The sequence below is a fragment of the Schistocerca americana genome, chromosome 1 (assembly GCF_021461395.2).
Source record: "Schistocerca americana isolate TAMUIC-IGC-003095 chromosome 1, iqSchAmer2.1, whole genome shotgun sequence".
In the NCBI taxonomy this organism is placed as follows: Eukaryota; Metazoa; Arthropoda; class Insecta; order Orthoptera; family Acrididae; genus Schistocerca; species Schistocerca americana.
The window spans coordinates 821402415-821423693 of record NC_060119.1 but is presented as its reverse complement, the minus strand read 5'-3'; the positions used below and the strand labels follow the sequence as shown (position 1 = coordinate 821423693).

Sequence of the window (21279 nt, the reverse complement as noted above, 5' to 3'; positions counted from 1 at the left end):
ACTAAGTCAGCCTTGCAATGATGTTGGGAAGGAATTTTGAGTATTTGTTGTAAAAAATGTGATTTGAGAAAGAAAGGACATTTTTAAATTTAATTTCCATTTTCTTTCTCACTGTCTTAGTTACACTCACAAATCTAATGTATTTGTTGAAATTAAAGTCCATTTGTGGTCTCTGTAAATTAATAAAAATTAAAGCACGTAACATTTAGATTACATTATTAACAATATTGCAACTTACACTACCTCATGTCAACTACCTAACTCCAGTGCTGGTTTTGCAGTACATTTTACTATCTGAATAAATTAGTGGCATTACGATTGTTGTATTTCATGTCTGATGTTCCAAACGGTGCATTTCTGACCTATGTTTACTTGGAAACCTTTAGTGAATCCGATATCCCCTATCCTGCTCCAACTTTATTATCAGGTTATTTTTCTCCACCTCTGAGAATATAAAATTGTGAAACACAATTGCTTTCCGGTACTCCCCATCAAGAGGTAAAATATAAGTTGATTATAATTAAAGCTAAACTTTCAAAACACTGTAGAAATAACACCACTGGTCAGAATGACATCAAATTGCAACAGAATATTATTGGAGATGGGGGAAAACGTGTGGCAGAAGAAAAAAAAAAAAAGTGAAAACTTATCAATAGATTGCGCTATGTATCAGAATATGTAAATGAAAACACCTGTCATTCGCACAACCCACTGAATTTGGTATAAATACGCTGGGTACACGGCTTTTCCACCTTTCATGTCTGCGACATTCGCCATGACTGTCTCAATGCAAGATTGGGCTCTGCTTGTAAAGCTGTATTACAAGAATGATAACTGTGCACACATCGTTATGCAGAAGTTCTGGACACCGAAGCGTCTGAAAAGGCATTAGTCCGATGACTGCCGAGGGTCTGGAGAAAATGAATCAGAAATTCGAAAAGATGGGTTCTTTTGGTGTGCAACCTGGTAGAGGTTGAACTGATTCAATGTCAGTGGAAGCTGTGACTACAGCAATGCTGGAGGAGAGGAGTGGTGGTGTGCAAACGCGAAGTGCACAGAGAATTGCCCGAACATTGGACATACTCGTGAGCATGGTGCGTAAAATCCTACGAAACATCCTTCATTGCTATCCATTCAAAATTACCCATGTGCACAAATTGCTTCCTGTTGACGTGCCAGTGAGAGAGACCTTTGCTTTAGAATTTCCACTGCCAATCATTGTCCACTTGCTTGCATGGAAGTGGACAATGATTGGCAGTGGAAGATTTTTGTGGACAGACGAAGCCCACTTCCATCTGACAGGATATGTCAATACACAGAATTGCTGAATAAGGGCAATGGAAAATCCACACACAAATCAGCCAGTACCACTTCATCCTGAAAAGGTCACTGTGTGGTGCAGGTTTACAGCATCATTTATCATAGGACCATATTTTTTCCTGTTACCAGTATCGTCACTGGTAAGTGATACGAGTGTCTTATGCAAGATGGTGCACCTCTGCACATTGCAAATCCAACTAAGCACCTGCTGAAGCACCATTTTGGAAATGCTATAATTATCAGCCACCATTTCCCTACAGCCTAGTTGTCCCGATCACCTGATCTTAATCCGTGTGACTGCTGGCTGTGGGGTTATCTGAAAGACTTTGTGTTCAGAGTTCTTATTGCAAACTTTGCTGCATTGAAGGTACACATTGCACAACATATGCTGAACGTGACCCTGGAAACACTTTTATCAGTTGTGGAACATGCTGCTTCTCGATTTCAACTTGTTGCAGAAAATGGTGGACAGCATATTAAACATGTTTTGTGCCAGTCATCTGGAAATTAATAATCCGATTTGATTTTGATTGATGCTTTTCATGCGTTTTTTGCCTCAGGACAATTAAAAATCAATGTGAGTGATGTTTTTTATGCGGTTTTTGGCCTCAGGACAATTAAAAACAAGTTTTCCCATCCAATGTAGTATGACCTTTCTGTGGTGGATGGGCTTACGTAACTAACAGTATCAGACCTGTACACCCATGCACACTGAGTAATACAGTTTGTTTAATGTCAAATGTACACCTTAGGCATTGTTGTATGATTCATTTGTCATTTGTAGTTGACCACTATTAAATTATGATGCTCACAGCGCCATCTATTGCTTTATTTTTCTTCTACCATACGTTTTCCCCCTTCTCCGATAATATTCCATTGCAATTTGACGTCATTCTGACCAGTGGTGTCATTTCTACAGCAGTTTGAAAGTTTAACTTTAATTATAATCACCCTGTGTTTCGTATTGCCAATAGACACCTATAAAAATACAAGACACTATTTTAGCTTCTGAAACTATTAGTTCCTTCCTCAGGGAGGAGAGAGGGTTAGGTTGGGCAACGTTATATAAGAAAAGCAAATTACTCAGTTCCCAGTATTGTATGTGTAAAATATAGAGAAATTTTCTTGGTTGGCAGTGGAAGTATTTAAGGTAAAAAACACACTTATTTTTTTATGAAGTCAATGTACTTTTTATCCAAGGTTCTTCTAATGAGTAATTTCCAACACTAAAATATGACTAGAAAATCCTCAGGAACCATATCTATGACGGCCATATCCTCTCCATTGGACAGAAAATGTTTTATAGTAACAAATTTCTTTAGACATGGAAATGTGAGGAAGTAAAAGGGGTTTCACAGCCACAAATTTCTGTAGGTGTGGGAATAGTCGAAGTTGGAGAGTGCTAAATCTGGTAAATAGGGTGTATGTTCCAACAACTGATACTTTAAATCCTTCAATTTTCCAATCACCATTTTTACAGACAGTGTATTTTTCTGATAAAATATGACTTCTTTTTCACAATTCAACCCTCTTGTTGAATTTCTGGCAGCAATAAATTGATCAAAACAAATAATTTTATGACAACATATTTTTCATTTTTCTTAGGGTTTTGTATGTCTATCAGCAAAAACAGAGCCCTTATAGGATCACTTCATTGTCCATCTGTATGTCTATCTGTCTAACTATTGGAAACCCTTTTCTTCAGGAATGGGTACAAGCACCAGGTTGAAATTTACTATTCACTATGGTCTACAGTCACTTGAATGTGTAAAAATTTGAAACTTCTACATCAATGGAATCAAGAAATATGGCCATTTATATCATTTTTATATACTTATAAACTCACTCATCAAAACCTACTATTCACCAGAATCACAAATTTTGAAAGAAGCAATGTTTCGCTGTACAAGTAAAGGAAAAAAAATCTGAAAGTTGTGGATTTGTAATCAGAGCATATGAAAGAAAAAAAAAGGTATTTGTTATCTGAGTCTCTTTCTGTCTGTCTGTTCTTCTGTTAAGCCCCCTTTTTCCCAGGAATGGGTAGATGTATCAAATTTATAGTCTCTTGGCAGTCTATAAATTTACGATTCTAAATCAACATAAGCAAGAGCTATGGCCATTTATGTCACATATTTTGACACTCGCAAACTCACTGATCAAAACCTATATGGTACTTCCCATTGCCTAGAATCATGGAGTTCGGCAAGAAGCGAAAAAAATTATGAAAATTGTTAATTTTTAACTATATGACATGAGAAATGTTTATTTTGTCATTTGAAATTAAAACATTCTCGAAAGTCTTAGAGTCCCTGGGACCAATATCTTGCAAGTATCAATGTCAATAACTGGCAAAAACCATCAAGATGGTCGATTCATAGCCTGGATGAACTGCCTGCATACACGATTAAGTCTGTATGGAATTCTCAGTGTGCGAGTCCTACTTGCACTTGGCCAAATTTTTCCCATGAAACATACACAGAACGTGGGACTTGACAACAACACATGAACAAGTTGAAACCTGACATATGTATATTATTATGTAACATGTACCTGTACAAATAAAAGTCCATTAATATCAACACTCTCTCTAACGTACAAGGAAAATTTCTCCTTCCCTCGTACATACCATGATCACAATAAAGGTACCAAATTTGGCTCCTGTATTCTACAGAGCTTTTACCTATTCATTTCATTCCTGAAAAGTTCTAAGAGGATTGTTTGGTAATTAATTAAATCTGAAACACAAACCTTAAAAGATCTGTGTAGATGAAGCACTACATCACAGAAAATGTACCGCAGCAGTAGCAATCGTAAGAAATCATCTCCAAAGAACTGTAAATACGCAGAATCTGGAAAAAAAGAAAAGCATTTATAAATGAGGAGGTATGCAGTATGATAAGGCAACAATAATAAATGAGATTACATGTTCACTAACCGATTCTGCAGCGAGTAAACAGTCTACTTGCTTCTGTTACAAATCTGTCAATATATGACTGGCATCTTTCCCATAAGTGTATAGGAATATTCAGAATGTTGCAAATGAAACAGAAGGCTGTCAGTGGACTGTGAAGGAAAAGTGTGAAGAGACTTCCATTGTGCTGATGATCTGAAAACAGAAGAAGTAAAATAAAATATCACAGTGCAGCAGGCATGGAAAATCTGGCCTCAGAATTATTTGAGAAATTTACCCTGAAAGGCTGGTGGCAGGTCCTGAGGTGACATCAGCACTACAAGAGGCTGTCCAAAGTAGCGTGGGATATGTTGAAACACAAAGCTGTTGTCTGAATCCACAATTACAAACAGCGGCTTTCTTGTGAAAGGATAGAGGTCACCAGGATACAAGCTGAAGGAAATACAAAAATATGTTGCAAAAAATTGTCTCATGGAAAATATAATGATATGGAAGAAAACTGTTTACAAAAGTCTTCCCAACACACTGCAAGTCTTCCTAACTACACAATGTGAGCGAAACTTTAAAGATACAACAAATGTAACTAACTACCTGAAGGGTTCCTTTTACTACTCTTACAGCATTTTATCTACAGAAAAAAAGACTTTCTACTAATACGTTGACTAAAAAAGTTTCATGCCTGACATTTCAAGAGAGTTAAGCAGGCCAGCTGTAATCCAACCACCTGGTCACTATGTTCCATGTTCTGTAGGCATATGCAGAACCTTGTTGGGTGTGAAAGGTCACATTAGCCAGAGGAGCAGAGAAACAGATACTAAAAGTGTTTGTGTCATCTGTCAAGGCTCTCTAAAAAGTATTTAACACAAATAAAGCAAAGCAATGTGTATTACTACGGTCAGCTTTTTGGTAATGTTTTAATTTTATGTAGAAAATGAAAACCATTATTTTGGGAGTCACATTTTGGCCACCATGCAGTCTTTATACATTTTAAGAAAATACTGGCCCAAGGAGGAGGTTGGAGGGAAGATAATTTGATTCGTTTGCATCTTACAGTCTCACATCACACCATTACATGGACTATCATCATTATTGACCACATTAGATAAGATGCTTCAAAATTAAGTAATCAACCACATTGCATACCAGGATGTTTGCAATGAAAAATAGGCACACCGAGTATTTTACGTTCCAAGAATTTAAATCACATCATTAATTAAGAAATTAGGTTAAGATAGTGAAATCAGTCATTTTTTAATGTTTTCTGCCATTATTTAGTTGATAAAGACGTCCTGTTATAACCATGAGCTGCATGTAAAATATTTAATTGCCCAATTGGTATTCGGACATTGAGGCCATCATCATCAATAGCATCTGATACAGAGGACAAACAAACAATTGTATACATATCTATATCTACATCAACATAAAACTTGTATACGACAGCAGAAACATTAATTTTCTTACATATTATGAACCTCTATATCAGATAAATTACAAATTCTCTTTGATGTCAAAATTTATGTCAATCCAGAAAACACAGAATGTCATGGATATTTATAATCTACTTATAACCATGTCTATGTGGTTATGATAGCATCTAAGGTCTGTCCTATCTCACAGCACACAAGTCATTATGTGTACATGTTACAGCTATTATTTGTTAAACAGTAACATTTCCCAGTCACACTGGACACTACTGTCACAGCAAGTAAAGGTGGAACTGATGGATAGCGTTGGTGTCATCCACAGAAAGAGGTCCCACATCAATGTTGGTATCTCATGAAGGGACCACAAGTAAGACCAGTCGCTGCCTGATACAGCAATGAATGAGAGGTGTCAGTGTGGACACGTCCTCAAGTGATTCTATATGCCGCCGCTGCTGGAAAACCAATTACATCATAGCGCAGTGTCACTTAGCCCCACATCATTGTTTACGACAATAGCATCGCCTTACTTCAGATCCAGCAGCACGAGTTTTATTAGCTACCAGAATTGTATATATTGAAGTTAACAGTCAATTGTATATTGAGAGACGACTTTCATTCTGTATGTATCAAGTGATAAGTTAGAGTTCAGAAACAGTAACAAATACATAAGTGATATTCGAGTGGACATGGATTGTTTCCACGTAAAGTAGCTCAGATTGTGCACATTTTAATAAAGAGATTTAATACATTTTGTTTGTATTGTAGTACGTACTCAGCCTTCTCCAGAAGTAAATCTAGGCTTGCGAAGACCCACTACAGTGAGGATGGAATGCCTCAAGTATTTTATTTCGTCTGGCACTACAGATAGACCATAGAGTCTATATTATAGATTTCTCGTTATCCCTGAGATCATGTTTAGACATATCTGTGACATATATCTGGGCAATTAGTAGATAAGACTAAAATATATAAAGTATGTAAGTCTTGAATGTATATGAACACATAAAAGTTAATTTTAACTGTGATAAACAACACAATGAGTAAGATGGGCATAATGCAAAATCTGTGTCTTTCTTAAAATGAGGTTGTCAATTTGGACCTAGATCAACTGATAAACCAACATACCCCACGAAATTAGTTAACTTTCCATAAAGGCAACAAAAGGAACTTTAATCTGAACCCATTTTGTTAAAACACAGTTAAAGTTCTGCATATACATCTTATTTTCTATATCTTCTCATCAAGGATACTGTCAGAGTGTTTTGCCATGTGAGTATGTATCTCAATTTCTTGGATTCATTAAAATTAATACGTTCTCTAAGCCTCGTTCTGAAATTTCTCACTGCCCAAAATAAAATTTATCATTATGTGTGATAAATTTTATATTCTCCAGTCATGACTCTTATGTATGTTGTGTATAATGCATATCCTACAGTATTCTCTGTTCTGCATATTGGTTACAGGACAGAGAACACCCTACAACAACCTCCAAACCTCCCCCATGTCCCCACATAGCTGACAAACCCTGCCTTGCAGACCTATTACATTTACCCCACCCTCCAAACTCCCTCCCACTTTCCAAAGACTTCACCTTTTGCCCCACTACCAAATTCAATCAGGCAGGACTGGTTAAAGACATTCGCTCCTTACCCTGGTCCCTACTGTGGAAACACTTTCTTGCCCTCAATCCTACTGATCAGATTCAACAAAAAAACCAATGCTGAACCCTGCCCGACTCAGTTCACTCCTCCATCCAACCATGAGCCACCCCCAGTGCCCCCAAATCACTCCCTGTTAACTTTCCAGAATTTTGTAACCTCGAACCTTGCCTCATAATCATTCCCTAAATCCCTTACATCTGCATAAAGAATCACAGTCCACCATTTAAAAACTGATCCCACACTTATAATCCTACCTGTGGACAAAGGCTCCATCACTGTTGTTTTGAACCACAAGGATTACCTGGCAGAACAACTCTGCCCACTGTCAGATACATCCACCTACAGACCTTGCCACAGTGACCCCATTCCAGAAATGCACCAGGATCTCTAGTCTCTCCTCAAATCCTTAGGCATATTCCAGAATTTCTCCCTGGAGTCCATCTCTCTGCTCATCCCTACCACTCCCCACACTCCTACATGCTTTGTAAAGTCCATAAACCCAGCCTGCCGGGATGCTCCATTGTGGCCTGTTACTGTGCTCCCACTGAGAGAATCTCTGCCCTCGTAGACCATCACCTTCAGCCTATTACCCAGAACCTACCCTCTTATATAAAAGATACCAACCATTTCCTCCACCAACTCTCCACAGCTCCTTTATCACACGGTGCCCTGCTTGTCACTATTGATGCCATCTCCCTTTATACTAACGTCCCTAATGCCCCTGGCTTTACCACTATTGAACACTATCTTTCGCAATGCCTGACAAATTCCATTACCTACAAACAAATTCAGGGTATAGCTATGGACACCCTATATGGCACCAAACTATGCCAACCTATTCACACGCCATCAAGAGGAATCCTTTCTGAACACGCAGAGTTCTAAACCCCTCACCTGGTTCAGATTCATCGATGACATCTTTGTGGTATGAACCATGGGAGAGGATAATTCATCCACATTCTTCCAGAACCTCAACACCTTTTGCTCCATCTGCTTCATCTGGTCCTACTTAAACCAACAAGCCACCTTCCTTGATGTTGACCTCCACCTCAAAGATGGCTACATCAGTACCTCTGTCCATATCCAAACTACTAACCAACAGCAACACCTCCTCTTCGACAGCTGCCACCTGATCCATACCAAGTCCCTTCTGTACAGCCTAGCCACCCGTGATCATCCAACCTGCAATGATGAGCAGTCCTTCTCAAAATATACCAAGGGTCTCACTGAGATCTTCACAGACCATAATTATCCTCCCAACCTTGTACAAAACAAATCTCTCATGCCTTATCTTTCCAGTCTTCCACCAAATCCCTAAGTCTCACCGTCCAGCTACAGAGGAGCATTCTCCTCGTAACTCAGCACCCCCCTGGACAGGAGCAACTGAATTACATTCTCCGCCAGGGTTTCGGCTACCTCTCACCATGCCCTGAAATGAGAAATGTCCTACCCACTATCCTTCCCACCCCTTCCACAGTGCTGTTCCGCCAGCCACCGAACCTACGCAATATACTCGTCCATCCCTACACAACTCCTGCTCCCAACCCCTTGCCTCATGGCTCATATCCCTGTAATAGACATATATACAAGACCTGTCCCATACATCCTTCCACCACCACCTACTCCAGTCCAGTCACAAACATCACCTATCCCACCAAAGGCAGGGCTAGTTGTGATATCAGAATTGCTGCATCCAATGTGGTTATGACAACCAACAAACTGTATGTTCGCATGAATGGCCACTGACAAGCTGTGGCCAAGAAACAACTGGACCACCCTGTTGCTGAGCATGCTGCCCAACACAACATTTTTCATTTCAATGACTGCTTCAGCCTGTGTCATATGGATTGGATCCTTCCCACGAACACCAGTTTTTCTGATTTGCACAGGTGGAAACTCTCCCTGTGTTATATCCTATGTTCCTGTAATCCTCCTGGCCTCAACCTTTGTTAGTCACTGTCCTTACCATTGTCACTGACCAACACACGCAGTCTTTTTGCACCCCCGCCCCCCTCCCCGCCACCTCTCCACTGCTTACCGTCTAACCATCTTAACCTCCCGACTGCACCTAGCTGCCCTACCCTCTCTCCATCTTGTCCCTGCACACTCCCCAGCAGCGTATCACATCACTGCCCGCCACCCCTAACCCCACTATACCTGCCCCCGCCCACCTCAGCCTCCTCCTTACACCCACCCAGTTGCGTCTTCCATCATGCACTGCTGCTGCTGCTCGCAGTGTGGCTTCAGCTGCCAGGGACTGCAGTCGTGTTGTGTTTGCATTTGCGCATGCCCAGTGGTGTGTGTGTGTGTGATCCGTTTTCGGCAAAGGACTTGTTGTTCTAAAGCTTATTTTGTTGTGCCTATCCTCGATTCAGCATCTCCGCTATATAGTGAGTAGCAACTACCCTTTTCATAATATTGTTACATACCATCCTGGATTTTCAATTGTTTTATCCTTTAAAAAATACTTACAAGCTGTGGAGCAGCAAGCATATAAGATTTTTATGTTCCTTAGTTGCTTCTATGCTCTTTGGGATGTCTATCTAAGCATCTAAATGAAAGGTGGATTGTTTTGTGCCATATGCATTTTGCTTCTTTTTATTTATGAAGTAGCCTCAGTGGCCCGTAATACATAATTGTTTTAAGTGTATAATAACTGTGGTACATAATGATTACAGGTATGTTACTGTTTTACAGTTGTTTGTTATTCTCCTACCTTTAGGAAGGACACTACTTTGAGAAGCACAAATTTCAAAAGGTTAAATTGCTATTTGGTTCTACTCATGATTTTACAATATTAGTATTCGATATGTGTCAATCTGGAGTTGTTCTTAATTGACCTGCGTACATAAGGATGTCCAATTTTTGGCATTTTTTCAAGATCAAGTCCCATTGCACAACACATGCATGCCATAACAAACAAATATCAAAGTATATACAGACACAGTAACACAAACTAAAGATGAATTAAAAATGCACAATGACAGCTGGAAACATTATATAAGGTAAAAAAAAAAACACAACCAACACGAAGTGAAAGAGAAGTGTTCAATAGAAATGTGTTTGAAAATGCCAAAATCAGACATCCTGGTGCACGCAGGCTGACTAGGTACAATTACTGCACCACACATATGGGTTAATAAGACCACAAAATTGTGAACTAAATACATAAAATAAACATTTGTTATGGGCCACTGAAGGCTATTCATAAATTTTTTTTAAAAAAGAGGCAAAGTGCATTTGGCACAAAACAAACAGCCTTTCATTTAGTTGCAATTGCTTTTAAAGCTGGAATGGAGCTTTATCATACTCCATCTGCAGTAAGTACATTTTATCCCTGACATGACAGCATTACATTCATCTTTTATAAACAATTTATCAAGTAAGTCATTCACAATAAAGTTTACACTGCATTAACAACTTTTTTAATTTTGTTTCAGGGTCAATTTGATGCAAACTGACTGAGATCCAGTTCCATATTAATCTACAGCAGGAATCAACAAATTCATGCCACAAGTAATAATACACACAGACCAGTAAAATACACACTGAGCTACTGTACTTCATGCCACAGCAAGACAATCTGATAAGCAAAACAATGTCTCTCCCTGTGTGGGAATAAGATGATCTGTATGTGACCACCATGGCACATAGACACTACAAGACGTAGAAGTTTGAGTCTGGCAGTGAGCTGTGAATGGACGGCCAAAGCGATTAAGGTAGCTGTTCATGTAAAGTGGGAAATTCAGGTTCGATTTCTCATCTGGCACAAATTTTCATGTTACTTGTAAATCATGTAGCCAGTGTACAATTGTATTTGCAGTGTGTAAATACATTTTATAATATTACGTATCAAAAGGATATTTTTGGATGAAGGTAGAATTCAAATGAACACGTATATTGCTCAAAAATATTGGTATTTAAAAGGATGTTTCATCTAACTAAAAACGGAACCAAAAGTAGTTTTTTTTTTTTTTTTTTTCTTATGGAAACAATGTACTTTTTATAATGGCACTTTAGAGTTCTTGAGAAGTCAATTTCAGCAACAGTAATAGAATTTTAAAATCCACTACCTTTTTGTTTAAAAATATTATTATTATTATTTTGTTTGGCTCTCAAAGCTGTAAGTTCCAGACGCATTTCTTCTTTTACATTTAGGCATGTTCAGTGGATTTAATCTAGAACAATACAATTTTATTTCTAAGTGCAATACTTATAGGGTGTGATTCAAAAGTTTCAAAACTTAACTCAGAACCAGAAATTTATTGGACATTTAAGTACAGGGGACTAAAATTCTTCAAAATATGATCCTTCAGCATCAACACAGTGCTGCCAGCACGTCTTCCACTGTTCATAGCCCTTCTGGAAGGCCTCGGATATCATGTTGTCAAGGACTCTCGTCGAAACCTGCTGGATGGCGTTGATGGGAGTTGAATTGCTTCCCTTTTAGGCCTGTCTTGATACGGGGGAAAGAGGAAAAAGTCACCTGGAGCCAAGTTGGAGCTGTAGTGTGCCTGCGGCAGTGTTGTCACGTTGAACTTGACCAAAACTTCAGCAGTGGCGCATGACGTGTGAGTGGGTGCTTTGTTGTGGTGGAGAATCCAATCACCGTTGATCGCTGGGTGGATGCGGCGAACTCGATCCCACAAGGGCAGAGCACTCTGGTGTAAAAGTCACCTGTGACAGTCTGTCCACAAGCAACAAACTCCACTCCTTGTGAATCACTCCTTTACCATAAAAAATCAGCATACACTTCACACACGACTTACCCATGCGAGTTTTCTCAAGCTTCGGCAAGGAAGCAGTGTACCATTCTGAGCTTTGACACTTCGACTCAGGTTCGTACTTGTAGTCCCAGGTCTCATCACCAATAACCACTTTCTCCAGAAGATTCAGATCAACATTCAACCATTGGAGTATTTCCTGGAAATCAGTCATGCACCGTTTCTTCTGATCCACCGAGAAAGCTTTTGGCACCAGTTTGGCGCACGCTTTTCACATAATCAAATTCTCCATCATAATCCTCCACACCATACTCTGAGTTCCAGTACATTGGCAATTGATCTAGTACTAAGAGGATGGTCATTGTTTGATAGTTCCTGCACTCTCTCCACATTTTGATCTGTTCTGCTTGATGATGGCCTCCGAGAGCAGTCATCGTCTTCAATATTCCCGTGGCCATCTTTGAAACATTTGTGCCACATGAAAACCATTGCATGGGACATAGCTTCTTCCTTAAAGGCCTCTTGAATCATACCGAGTGCCTCCGTGGCAGTTTTGTTCAGTCGCACGCAAAACTTAATCGCATAACGCTGCTCCAAGTGCTGCTCGAGGTCAATGACATGCACTCATGCTGCAAGCAATGCGCACTCTCCAGGGTTCCGGAGGCAACTGCTGCAGCGTCAGTTCGTTCCTTTCAAAAATGGCTCTGAGCACTATGGGACTTAACTTTTGAGGTCATCAATACCCTAGAACTTAGAACTACTTAAACCTAACTAACCTAAGGACATCACACACATCCATGACCGAGGCAGGATTCAAACCTGCAACCGTAGCGGTCGCACGGTTCCAGACTGTAGCGCCTAGAACTGCTTGGCCAGTCTGGCCGGCTCAGTTCGTTCCTGAGACCGCCCAGTACTCCCCCAACTGGCAGAACCAGTCCACATATGCTCCACTACTCAGAAATGAATCAGTCTTGAAACTTCTGAATCACACCTTGTATAGATTAAAAAACAATTCACAACATAATTTTTACACAAATAAATTACTTTTTATAGTTATTCATTTTTCCCAACTGAAATCTGTATTTCCTCTCATCTGGTCATGGGTTACAGATTGCACTGTCACTTCATTTACAAAACATAGGCATATTTTCAAGTCACGATCTTATGTCTCAATGTTTTATATGTGAAGCGTGGCTGCAATCTTTAACCTATGAGCAGATGATAAAAAACAAAGACTTCGGCCAGAAAAATGAGCAACTGTCAGCAGTACTTTATTTATGTAAAAACTGTGACGTGAACTGTTTTCTAATCTACAGTACCGCATATAAAAAAAACCTATATATTACAGATTAAATCAATTGAAGATACCTTAATACAATAAAAAACTGTATATTACAGATTACATCCATTGAAGATCCCTTAATGTAAAAGGCAAAACACATCTTGAACAAATAAAATACACTGCAGCAAGAAGAAAGATGTTTGAATTTATAAAACAAATAAAAAATATTTCTTTCTACAAGTTGTAAGGTTGTGAACTTATGAGAGTCTTTGCACAGATTAGGCATACTGCCTCTGTGAAACACAGTGACCGACTCATAAAAACGATTTATTGTATCTGCCTCCGGTGGCATCATAACCAGTTTCATATACTGCCAGGTCATGATCAGACAATCTGGTTAAAAAGAAGGAAAGAAAAGGGAAGTAATAAAATACTAGGAAACTAAGCTGCAGATTAGATTAATTTCTGTACACATGATGTTTCAGTACACTATATAATCTATGGAAATTATGTGTGACAGTAGAATAAGACTCTTCCATAAAAAAATAATTTCAGTCACTGACACCATTCGCTGATTTCTGAGAGATCACGATTGCAAGATATGAGACAGGGCAATGGGCATATGTGTTGTTGTACACATGTTAAAAGTTCACAATATCAATCAGGTGAATAATATTAGTACTACCTATAACAAGATACATAACATTAAAATAGAATCATCTATTGCATGTATACAGCTAAGAAGATTATATTAAGTAAGTGTATTTTAAAAGTTCAGAGTTATAATTTCACCCTCTCAATTTTTTGCATGAAACACTTTGGCAGAATATGGCAAAGTAACATCACTACATTGCAACTATTCCTTGCTGTTCAATCTAAGACTTATGTACTTACCAGTGCATATCTTTTAACTGAATTGCCTTTTTATTGGGGTGATCCACTTCCTTCTTGCTGTTGGTCATAACTCCTCCTAAGTCATAACCCACTGAAAATAAAAAAAAAGTTGAACTCCAGGCAACTCTTATAACTAAGTAAACATCAACTTTTTAGTTACAAAATTTCAAAATGCTTTGTAGTAGCTCTTCCATGGGACAAAGCTAAATAGGACAGTGAACCACCTACGTTTACATAAAAATACTATACCAATTATTGCTAAAACTACCACAATAAAGAAATGTTTCTGGCCATTTTAGGTAACTGCTGAAAAATTACAAACACAAACAGTTTTTGTCAATTGTGAAGTGGCGTTTACATACCAAAATCGAGTACTTGTGAATTTTTGGATCTGTTTTCACAAATGAAGACACAATATGGTGTATGCTCCTCTGGTCAAAGAGTAATACACACAAAGAACAGCACTTTCTCACTAGTATGCCGTACTGCAGAACAGTGTGAACTGACTGAAGGCCTCAATTATCTGCTTATAGGATACACAGTAGTATTCCTTTGCTAGTTTGTGGAAACATTTTTGTTAGTGACAGGTGAATGTTGACTTACATGCTCTTCTGAAAGTCAACATTTAATTATGTTTATGCGATGTAATCAGGCTTGTTAAGGACTGTACCATAAAAGAGTTTCAACTCATCTTTCTTCCACTATGAGTCTCTTGCTGTTGACTTGATCAACAGATCAGCAAAGCAATGAAAGAGACTGGGACTCTTTGCTTCAGTACACATAGACAGACATCAAAACATGCACAGAACCCAGTTGTGATTTTGATGCCTCACACTGTGAAACATTTCCATTCTTCTTCACAAAAATTCAAGTTCAGCACATGCAAATCACTAATATAACACTTGACGAAAGATGTTGGACTTCATTTCAAACACATGGAGAATCATGATTAAACAGAGGCATACAATTTAGATAGGCCCATAATGTGACACATGTAAAGCTCATCATAGGCTTTATTTCATGGCAGTGCTGAACTTAATACAGAAGGATGAAAATGACAAGAACGTGAAAATAAATAATTTTGGAGTATTTCTGGAGGCTGAGAAGGAAGGAACATTAGGATGTAACATATGGATGACAAGAGGTCATCAGATACAGGTCTGAAGTGAGAACCAAACTATCATCAGGCTTCTACTTAAAATGCATTTAAACAACTTATCCAAGACTACACAGATAGTGTGTTGCAGAAAATGTCAGATTTCTTCATTCAATACATACTCTTGTTGAACGCCAGTACAGTACGTCAGAGGACAAAATTAACGTGTATTTTATTTCAGTCTTTACTGGAGGATTGGATAAATTTAATTGATGTGACTTTACTGAAAAATATATAAGTGGGGGAGGAAGGGAGAGGGAAAGTGGGTGGCAGACAGAGAGGTGAGAGGAGGCAAAAATTAGGAAGGTGAGGGGAGAGAAAAAGAAAAGGGGGGAGGAGTGTTTAGACTTGCCAACATAGCAATGGAGAAACTTGAGAGTAACAAACAAATGCAGACAGGAGGGAGCTGTGAAATTGCATATGTCACAGGTAAGAAACTGGAAAAAGAAAATATTGACAATGATTATGATTCAATGTTGTAGAAACAGACATTGTACAACTGAAATATTTTGTTACATTTTGCAATGTTCTTACAAAAATGTAAACAGCCTATTCCAAAATGGAAGACGGTGGTGATTATCTGTCAAAGAGAAGTTCAATCAGTTTTATGACACAATTTCCAGTGAGCAGTCATAATGTTTTGTCGACGCCACTCAAAATATGTGTCATTAAGACATGGTGCATTAATTAGTGCTACATTACTTAGCATGAAATTTGTTGTTATATGTCTACCATGTCAATGACATTCCTAGATTTGGTGGAAGCCACATTATATGTACGAGGGTTGCCCAGAAAATAATGCACCACATTTTTTTTTTCCTGCGACAATTCTTTATTGAACATAATGAAAATTACACACATGAAAGAATGGTGTTTTATCCACACATCCTATTTTTCCATGCAATCTTCATCTCATTCTATGGCCTTCTTCCAGCACAAATCAAGGGTGTATACGTCCTGTTGGTATCTATCCTTGTCCTAGTGGCAGAGCCAGTGCTACACTGTGTGAATCACTTACTCATCGTCCTCAAAACGTCTTCCAGAATGGCATCCTTTAATAGCCCAAACAAGTGGAAGTCAGAGGGAGCTGTAGAGTGGATGAGCTAACACTGTCCATTCCTATTTTGTGACGTGTTCAGCAGTCAACAGACTTATCGTATTACAGCAAAACATTCCTGGGTCGCTGTGGTGCCAAAGTTGCCGGAAACGCGTCTTGAGTTTCTTTAATGCGTTGACATATGCTTCTGAATTAATGGTACTGTCTCTTGGCATCACATCAATGAGAATCACACATTCACAGTCCCAGAATATGGTGATCATGGCCTTACAGGCGGGAGCAGTTGCTTTGAATATTTTCTTCTGTGGGGACTGGGAATGGCGCCATTCCATTGAATGGTGAACCCAGGTTTCATCACCTGACACAATTTGGGACAAGAAGGCCTCTCCCTAACTTCAAAATGTTGCAACAAAACAACACAAATGTTTTTTCTGTGTGATTTGTGATCCACCATTAAGACACTGCAGGACCGACTTTGCACACACTTTTGAATATCCAAGAGTGTGGATAATTGCATCCACAATTCCTTTGCTGACTGATGGATGCAACGCCAACTGCCGAGTCGTAATGCGTCTCTCCTCATATCCTCGCTGCAACATGTCAGGTGTGACAGCCTCAGATGGTCTCCCACACTGCTGCAAATCGTAAAGCTCTGCCAAACTGCTTTCTGATGGCCTCACCCTCCGTGCCCAGTGACTAACTGCACTTCTGTTGACGAAAGTGGCTTTCCCATCAATGCCACAGGGAAAGTGATGGATGCTTTTCCTCACAGCCAACACAGATCTGTAATAATACAAATTGGTTGCACTGTTCCTGTCATACGATCAACCCCGCATGCTCGATGGAATTTCCAGAAAGGAGACTTGACGAAGTTTTCAATGGAACTGGATAACACCATTTGCTGGATACCTCCATCACATAAGAATTATCAACGCTTCATTGGTGCAGTAACAGCAGCAGCTAAAAAGTATATGCCAAGAGGATACCGAAAAGAATATGTTCCAGGATAGAATGATGAAAGTGGAACACTGTACCAACACTTACAGCAAAGTGGTGACCCAGAGATAGCTACAGAACTACAGTCCAGCTTGGATATATCGCAGAGGCAGAAATGGGCAGAGGCAGTCAAAAATATGGACTTTACCCACTCGAGCAGTAAAGCATGGAGTCTTCCGAGAAAACTGGGAGGAAGTGCACCAGCATGCAGAAAAATTTCCGAAGTGACACCAGACCAAATTGCTTCCCACATCATTACTACCTCAAGAGTGCCTCCTGACAAGAAACATACAAGACATATCAGATGACAGCTTCATGACTGAAAAAGATGGCATCTCCCTTATCTGAGTATACCCATCCGTTTACAGTTTCAGACACTGACTCTGGAGTGAAGGACCTCAAACCTCTTAAGGCGCCTGGATTCGATGGTATCTATCCAGAATTCCTGATCCATATGGGAGGAAAAGCTAAGAAATGGCTGGCAGAATTCTTCACTGACATCCTGCTGACTGGTCAACTTCCATTGGAATTTAAAAAGGTGAAGATAATATCTGTTCTGAAACCTGGCAAACCCAGCAACATGGTAGAAAGCTATCGCCCCATTGCCCTACGTAGCTGCTGCTACAAGCATTTTGAAAGGCTAGTATATAACAGAAAAAGTAGCGCTATCCTAGAGAACATTCCAGTTGATCAGGCAGGCTTCAGACCAGGGCATAGCTGCTGCAAACAAGTATTGTCTCTCACATCCTTCATAGAGTCAGGGTACCAAATGAAGGAGAAAACATCTGTGGTGTTTGTTGATCTAACTGCCACCTTCGACACTATGTGGAGGGAAGGCCATATCTACAAATTTCTCTGTATCATACCCTGCAGAACAATGGCTCGACTGATTAACAGCATGCTAAGCATTTGGAAGTTCCAGGTAATCACTGGAAGCAACATAAGTAAGGAGAGGAAGCTGAACATCGGATTGCCTCAAGGATCAGTTCTCTCACCACTACTGTTCAACCTATATCTATCTGATCTACCAGACACTTCGTACAGAAGATACTGCTGTGCCGATGTCCTGGCTCTAGACGTTAAGACACCAGGAAATGAAGATAACAGAAGAGATTCTAATCAATGACCTGTCTGCATTACATAATTACTTCAAAATCTGGAGACTCCAACTCGGTGTGAGTAAAACAGAAGTGTGTTGCTTCCATTTAAATAATTGGTTGGCGAACATAAAACTGGAAGTAAGTTTCAGAAGCAGAATTCTTCATCATAATTGGAGCCCAAAATATCTTGGTGTCATTCTGGACCATACACTATGCTTCAAACAACACCATCTTAACTTAGCTCAAAAGTTGAGGACTCAAAACAACATACTCCATGAGCTATGCAGAACTACCTGGGGATCTTCAGCAACCACCCTGCATTCTTCAGCTCTGGGCTTGGTGTACTCAAGTGCTGAATATTGTGCACCTGTTTGGATGAACAGTCATCATACAATTCTCGTCGCCACCCAGCTGAATACGACAACACACGTAATATCTGGCGCAATCAGATCTACACCAGTTTATTGGCTTCCAGTGTTAACCGGTATAATGCCTCCTGATCTGCACAGATGCACTGCCCTTATGAGAGAATTCCACAAGATCTCCAGGAATTCTAACCTACCCGTGCATAGCGACCTACCACTATTAATTCGTAAAAAGACTGAAATCGCGCCATCCAACTCTGTGATTGCTAAGGATTTTAAACCTCTTGAAGAATGGAAAGGTCGGTGGGAAGCAGTGACAGATGTGCACCTGCATAACAACTTCCAAGTGGATTTGACCTACCATGCAAGACCTGGACTATACTCAATAGAATCCGTAATGGCCCTGACTGATGCACGGATGCTCTCTATAAGTGGAAGAAGCGGCCTAATCCAGCCTGCGACTGCGGGGCTCCATACCAGACTGTTCACATTGTTAGTGAATGCAGGATTCGAGCCTATCACAGTGCTGAAGAGAACTTCCTGCCAGCAACTCCAGATGCAGTGCACTGGATTGAAGGACTGGATATTCAGTTGTAAAGACAAACTTAACTTTCTTGTGTGTGTCAGTATGTTCATATGTATATGTAATTTAATTTTATGATATGTCTGTATTAGCCATACGCTAAATAAGTAATGTTGACAGCAGATGCTCCATGGACTTTGCAGAAGCGTTTGTGAATATTCCCCACAGTTTCTTTCTTTGCAGTAAGAAATTCAATGATGGGACATTGCTTGTGATGTACATTACCTACAGATGCCATTCTGAAACTGTCCTGCAACTGCCTGAAGTTACAGAAACTTCACATGCTCACTCAGAAGACTTCAAATAATACATATGTAACATTTTGCATTCGTAGCATTGTTTTCGGCTGAGAGAAAAAAAAAAAAAATAAATAAATAAAAAAAATGTGGTGCATTACTTTCTGGACAACCCTCGTTTGCAACAAATTCTACAAAGTAACATAATATAATATATGCAAACAAATGAGGAAGTCCCCTTAAAAATACTGGAACTGTCTGATTAGCGTATGGACTTTGGACATCATTTTTCTCACACCATGTATCTAATGACTGGACAACTACAATTGGTTTGTGTGACAAAGGTGGACCAGGACACTCAGCACATTACTGCTAATGCAGTGGAAACACTCTTGTTTCAGTATACTTAATTTTTGCAAGGTTTTAGTACTGACCATAAACCTTTTCAAATTACAGGGTAGGAAGCTGACTCGAAATACACATTTTGTCTGAAAAAAAGCTAGATGTAATAAAAGAAATGATGTAAGATGGTAGTTTCTGTCTGTTAATACTGGCTTGATATTAACACAAATTTGAAAAAGACTACTGTATTTTTAATTTCTTGTGTAACATATAGTATAGAAATAGTACCTGTGCATACACATTATGTGATCACAAGTATCTGGACATCCCCATGTAATGCGGAATTGACTACTAAGTGTCATGAGAAGTGATCTGCCAGCACAAAACAAGGTGGGATGTATTGTACATTCAGTAGAAAAGCCGTAACAGCCAACTAGGTCAGTCAGGAGAGCTCAGTGACTTCAAAAATGGGATAGTCATTGGATGTCAACTGAATGACAAATCCATCAGGCACATTTAAACCCTTCTACAGCTGTACAAGTTGACTGCTGAAGATGTGACTTGAAGTGGAAACACAAAAGGGCAAACTACAGCTAAACCAAGAAAAGGCAGACTTTGTGCAGACCAGGGGCCATCAAACACTGTGCAAGGAGGCTGTAAAAAAGCATATTAAATCACCAGAAGGAATCACTCAGAGCTACAAAGTGCTATCAGCAATCCAGCTAGCACAATGTGTGTTAGACATTTAAAAATAATGGGGTATACTGGTTGATTAGCTCCTAATAAGCCACACATTTCTGCAGTCAATGCTAAGCAGTACTTAAGGCCATGTAAAGAGCAATGCCACTAGACAGTACATGGCTTGAAACAAATGATTTGGAGTGACGACTCACACTATACCCTGTGGCAATCCAATGGAAGAGTGTGGGTTTCGGTTTGGCAAAGATATGGAGAACATAGCCTGTCATCAAGAACAGTGGCAACAATCTCCATATCTACATATATACTCCACTAGCCACCAAGCAGTGCATGGCAGAGGCCACTATTTGTGCCAAAGTCATATTCCCCCGTCCCCCTCTGTTCCACTTGTGGATTGTGCGTGGGAAAAACGACTGTCTGAATGTCTCAGTATGAGCTCTAATTTCCCTTATCTTTGAGTGGTGATCATTGCGCGATTTGAAAGTTGGTGGTAATAACATATGTTCGACATCCTCAGCGAAGGTCA

General features: G+C 39.5%; 1 protein-coding gene across 2 annotated transcripts in view; it reads right to left on the bottom strand.

Moving 5' to 3' along the window:
- LOC124612997 (protein SCAI) overlaps nt 1–21279 on the bottom strand; it is an 88175-nt gene that overhangs the window by 14608 nt on the left and 52288 nt on the right. For both annotated transcript variants that reach the window (XM_047141550.1, XM_047141559.1), the window contains exons 11-14: nt 14220–14310; nt 4509–4663; nt 4256–4426; nt 4069–4169 (exon numbers count right to left, since the gene is read on the bottom strand). In XM_047141550.1, the coding sequence (XP_046997506.1) occupies nt 4069–4169; nt 4256–4426; nt 4509–4663; nt 14220–14310 (518 nt within the window). The remainder of the gene's footprint in view (nt 1–4068; nt 4170–4255; nt 4427–4508; nt 4664–14219; nt 14311–21279) is intronic.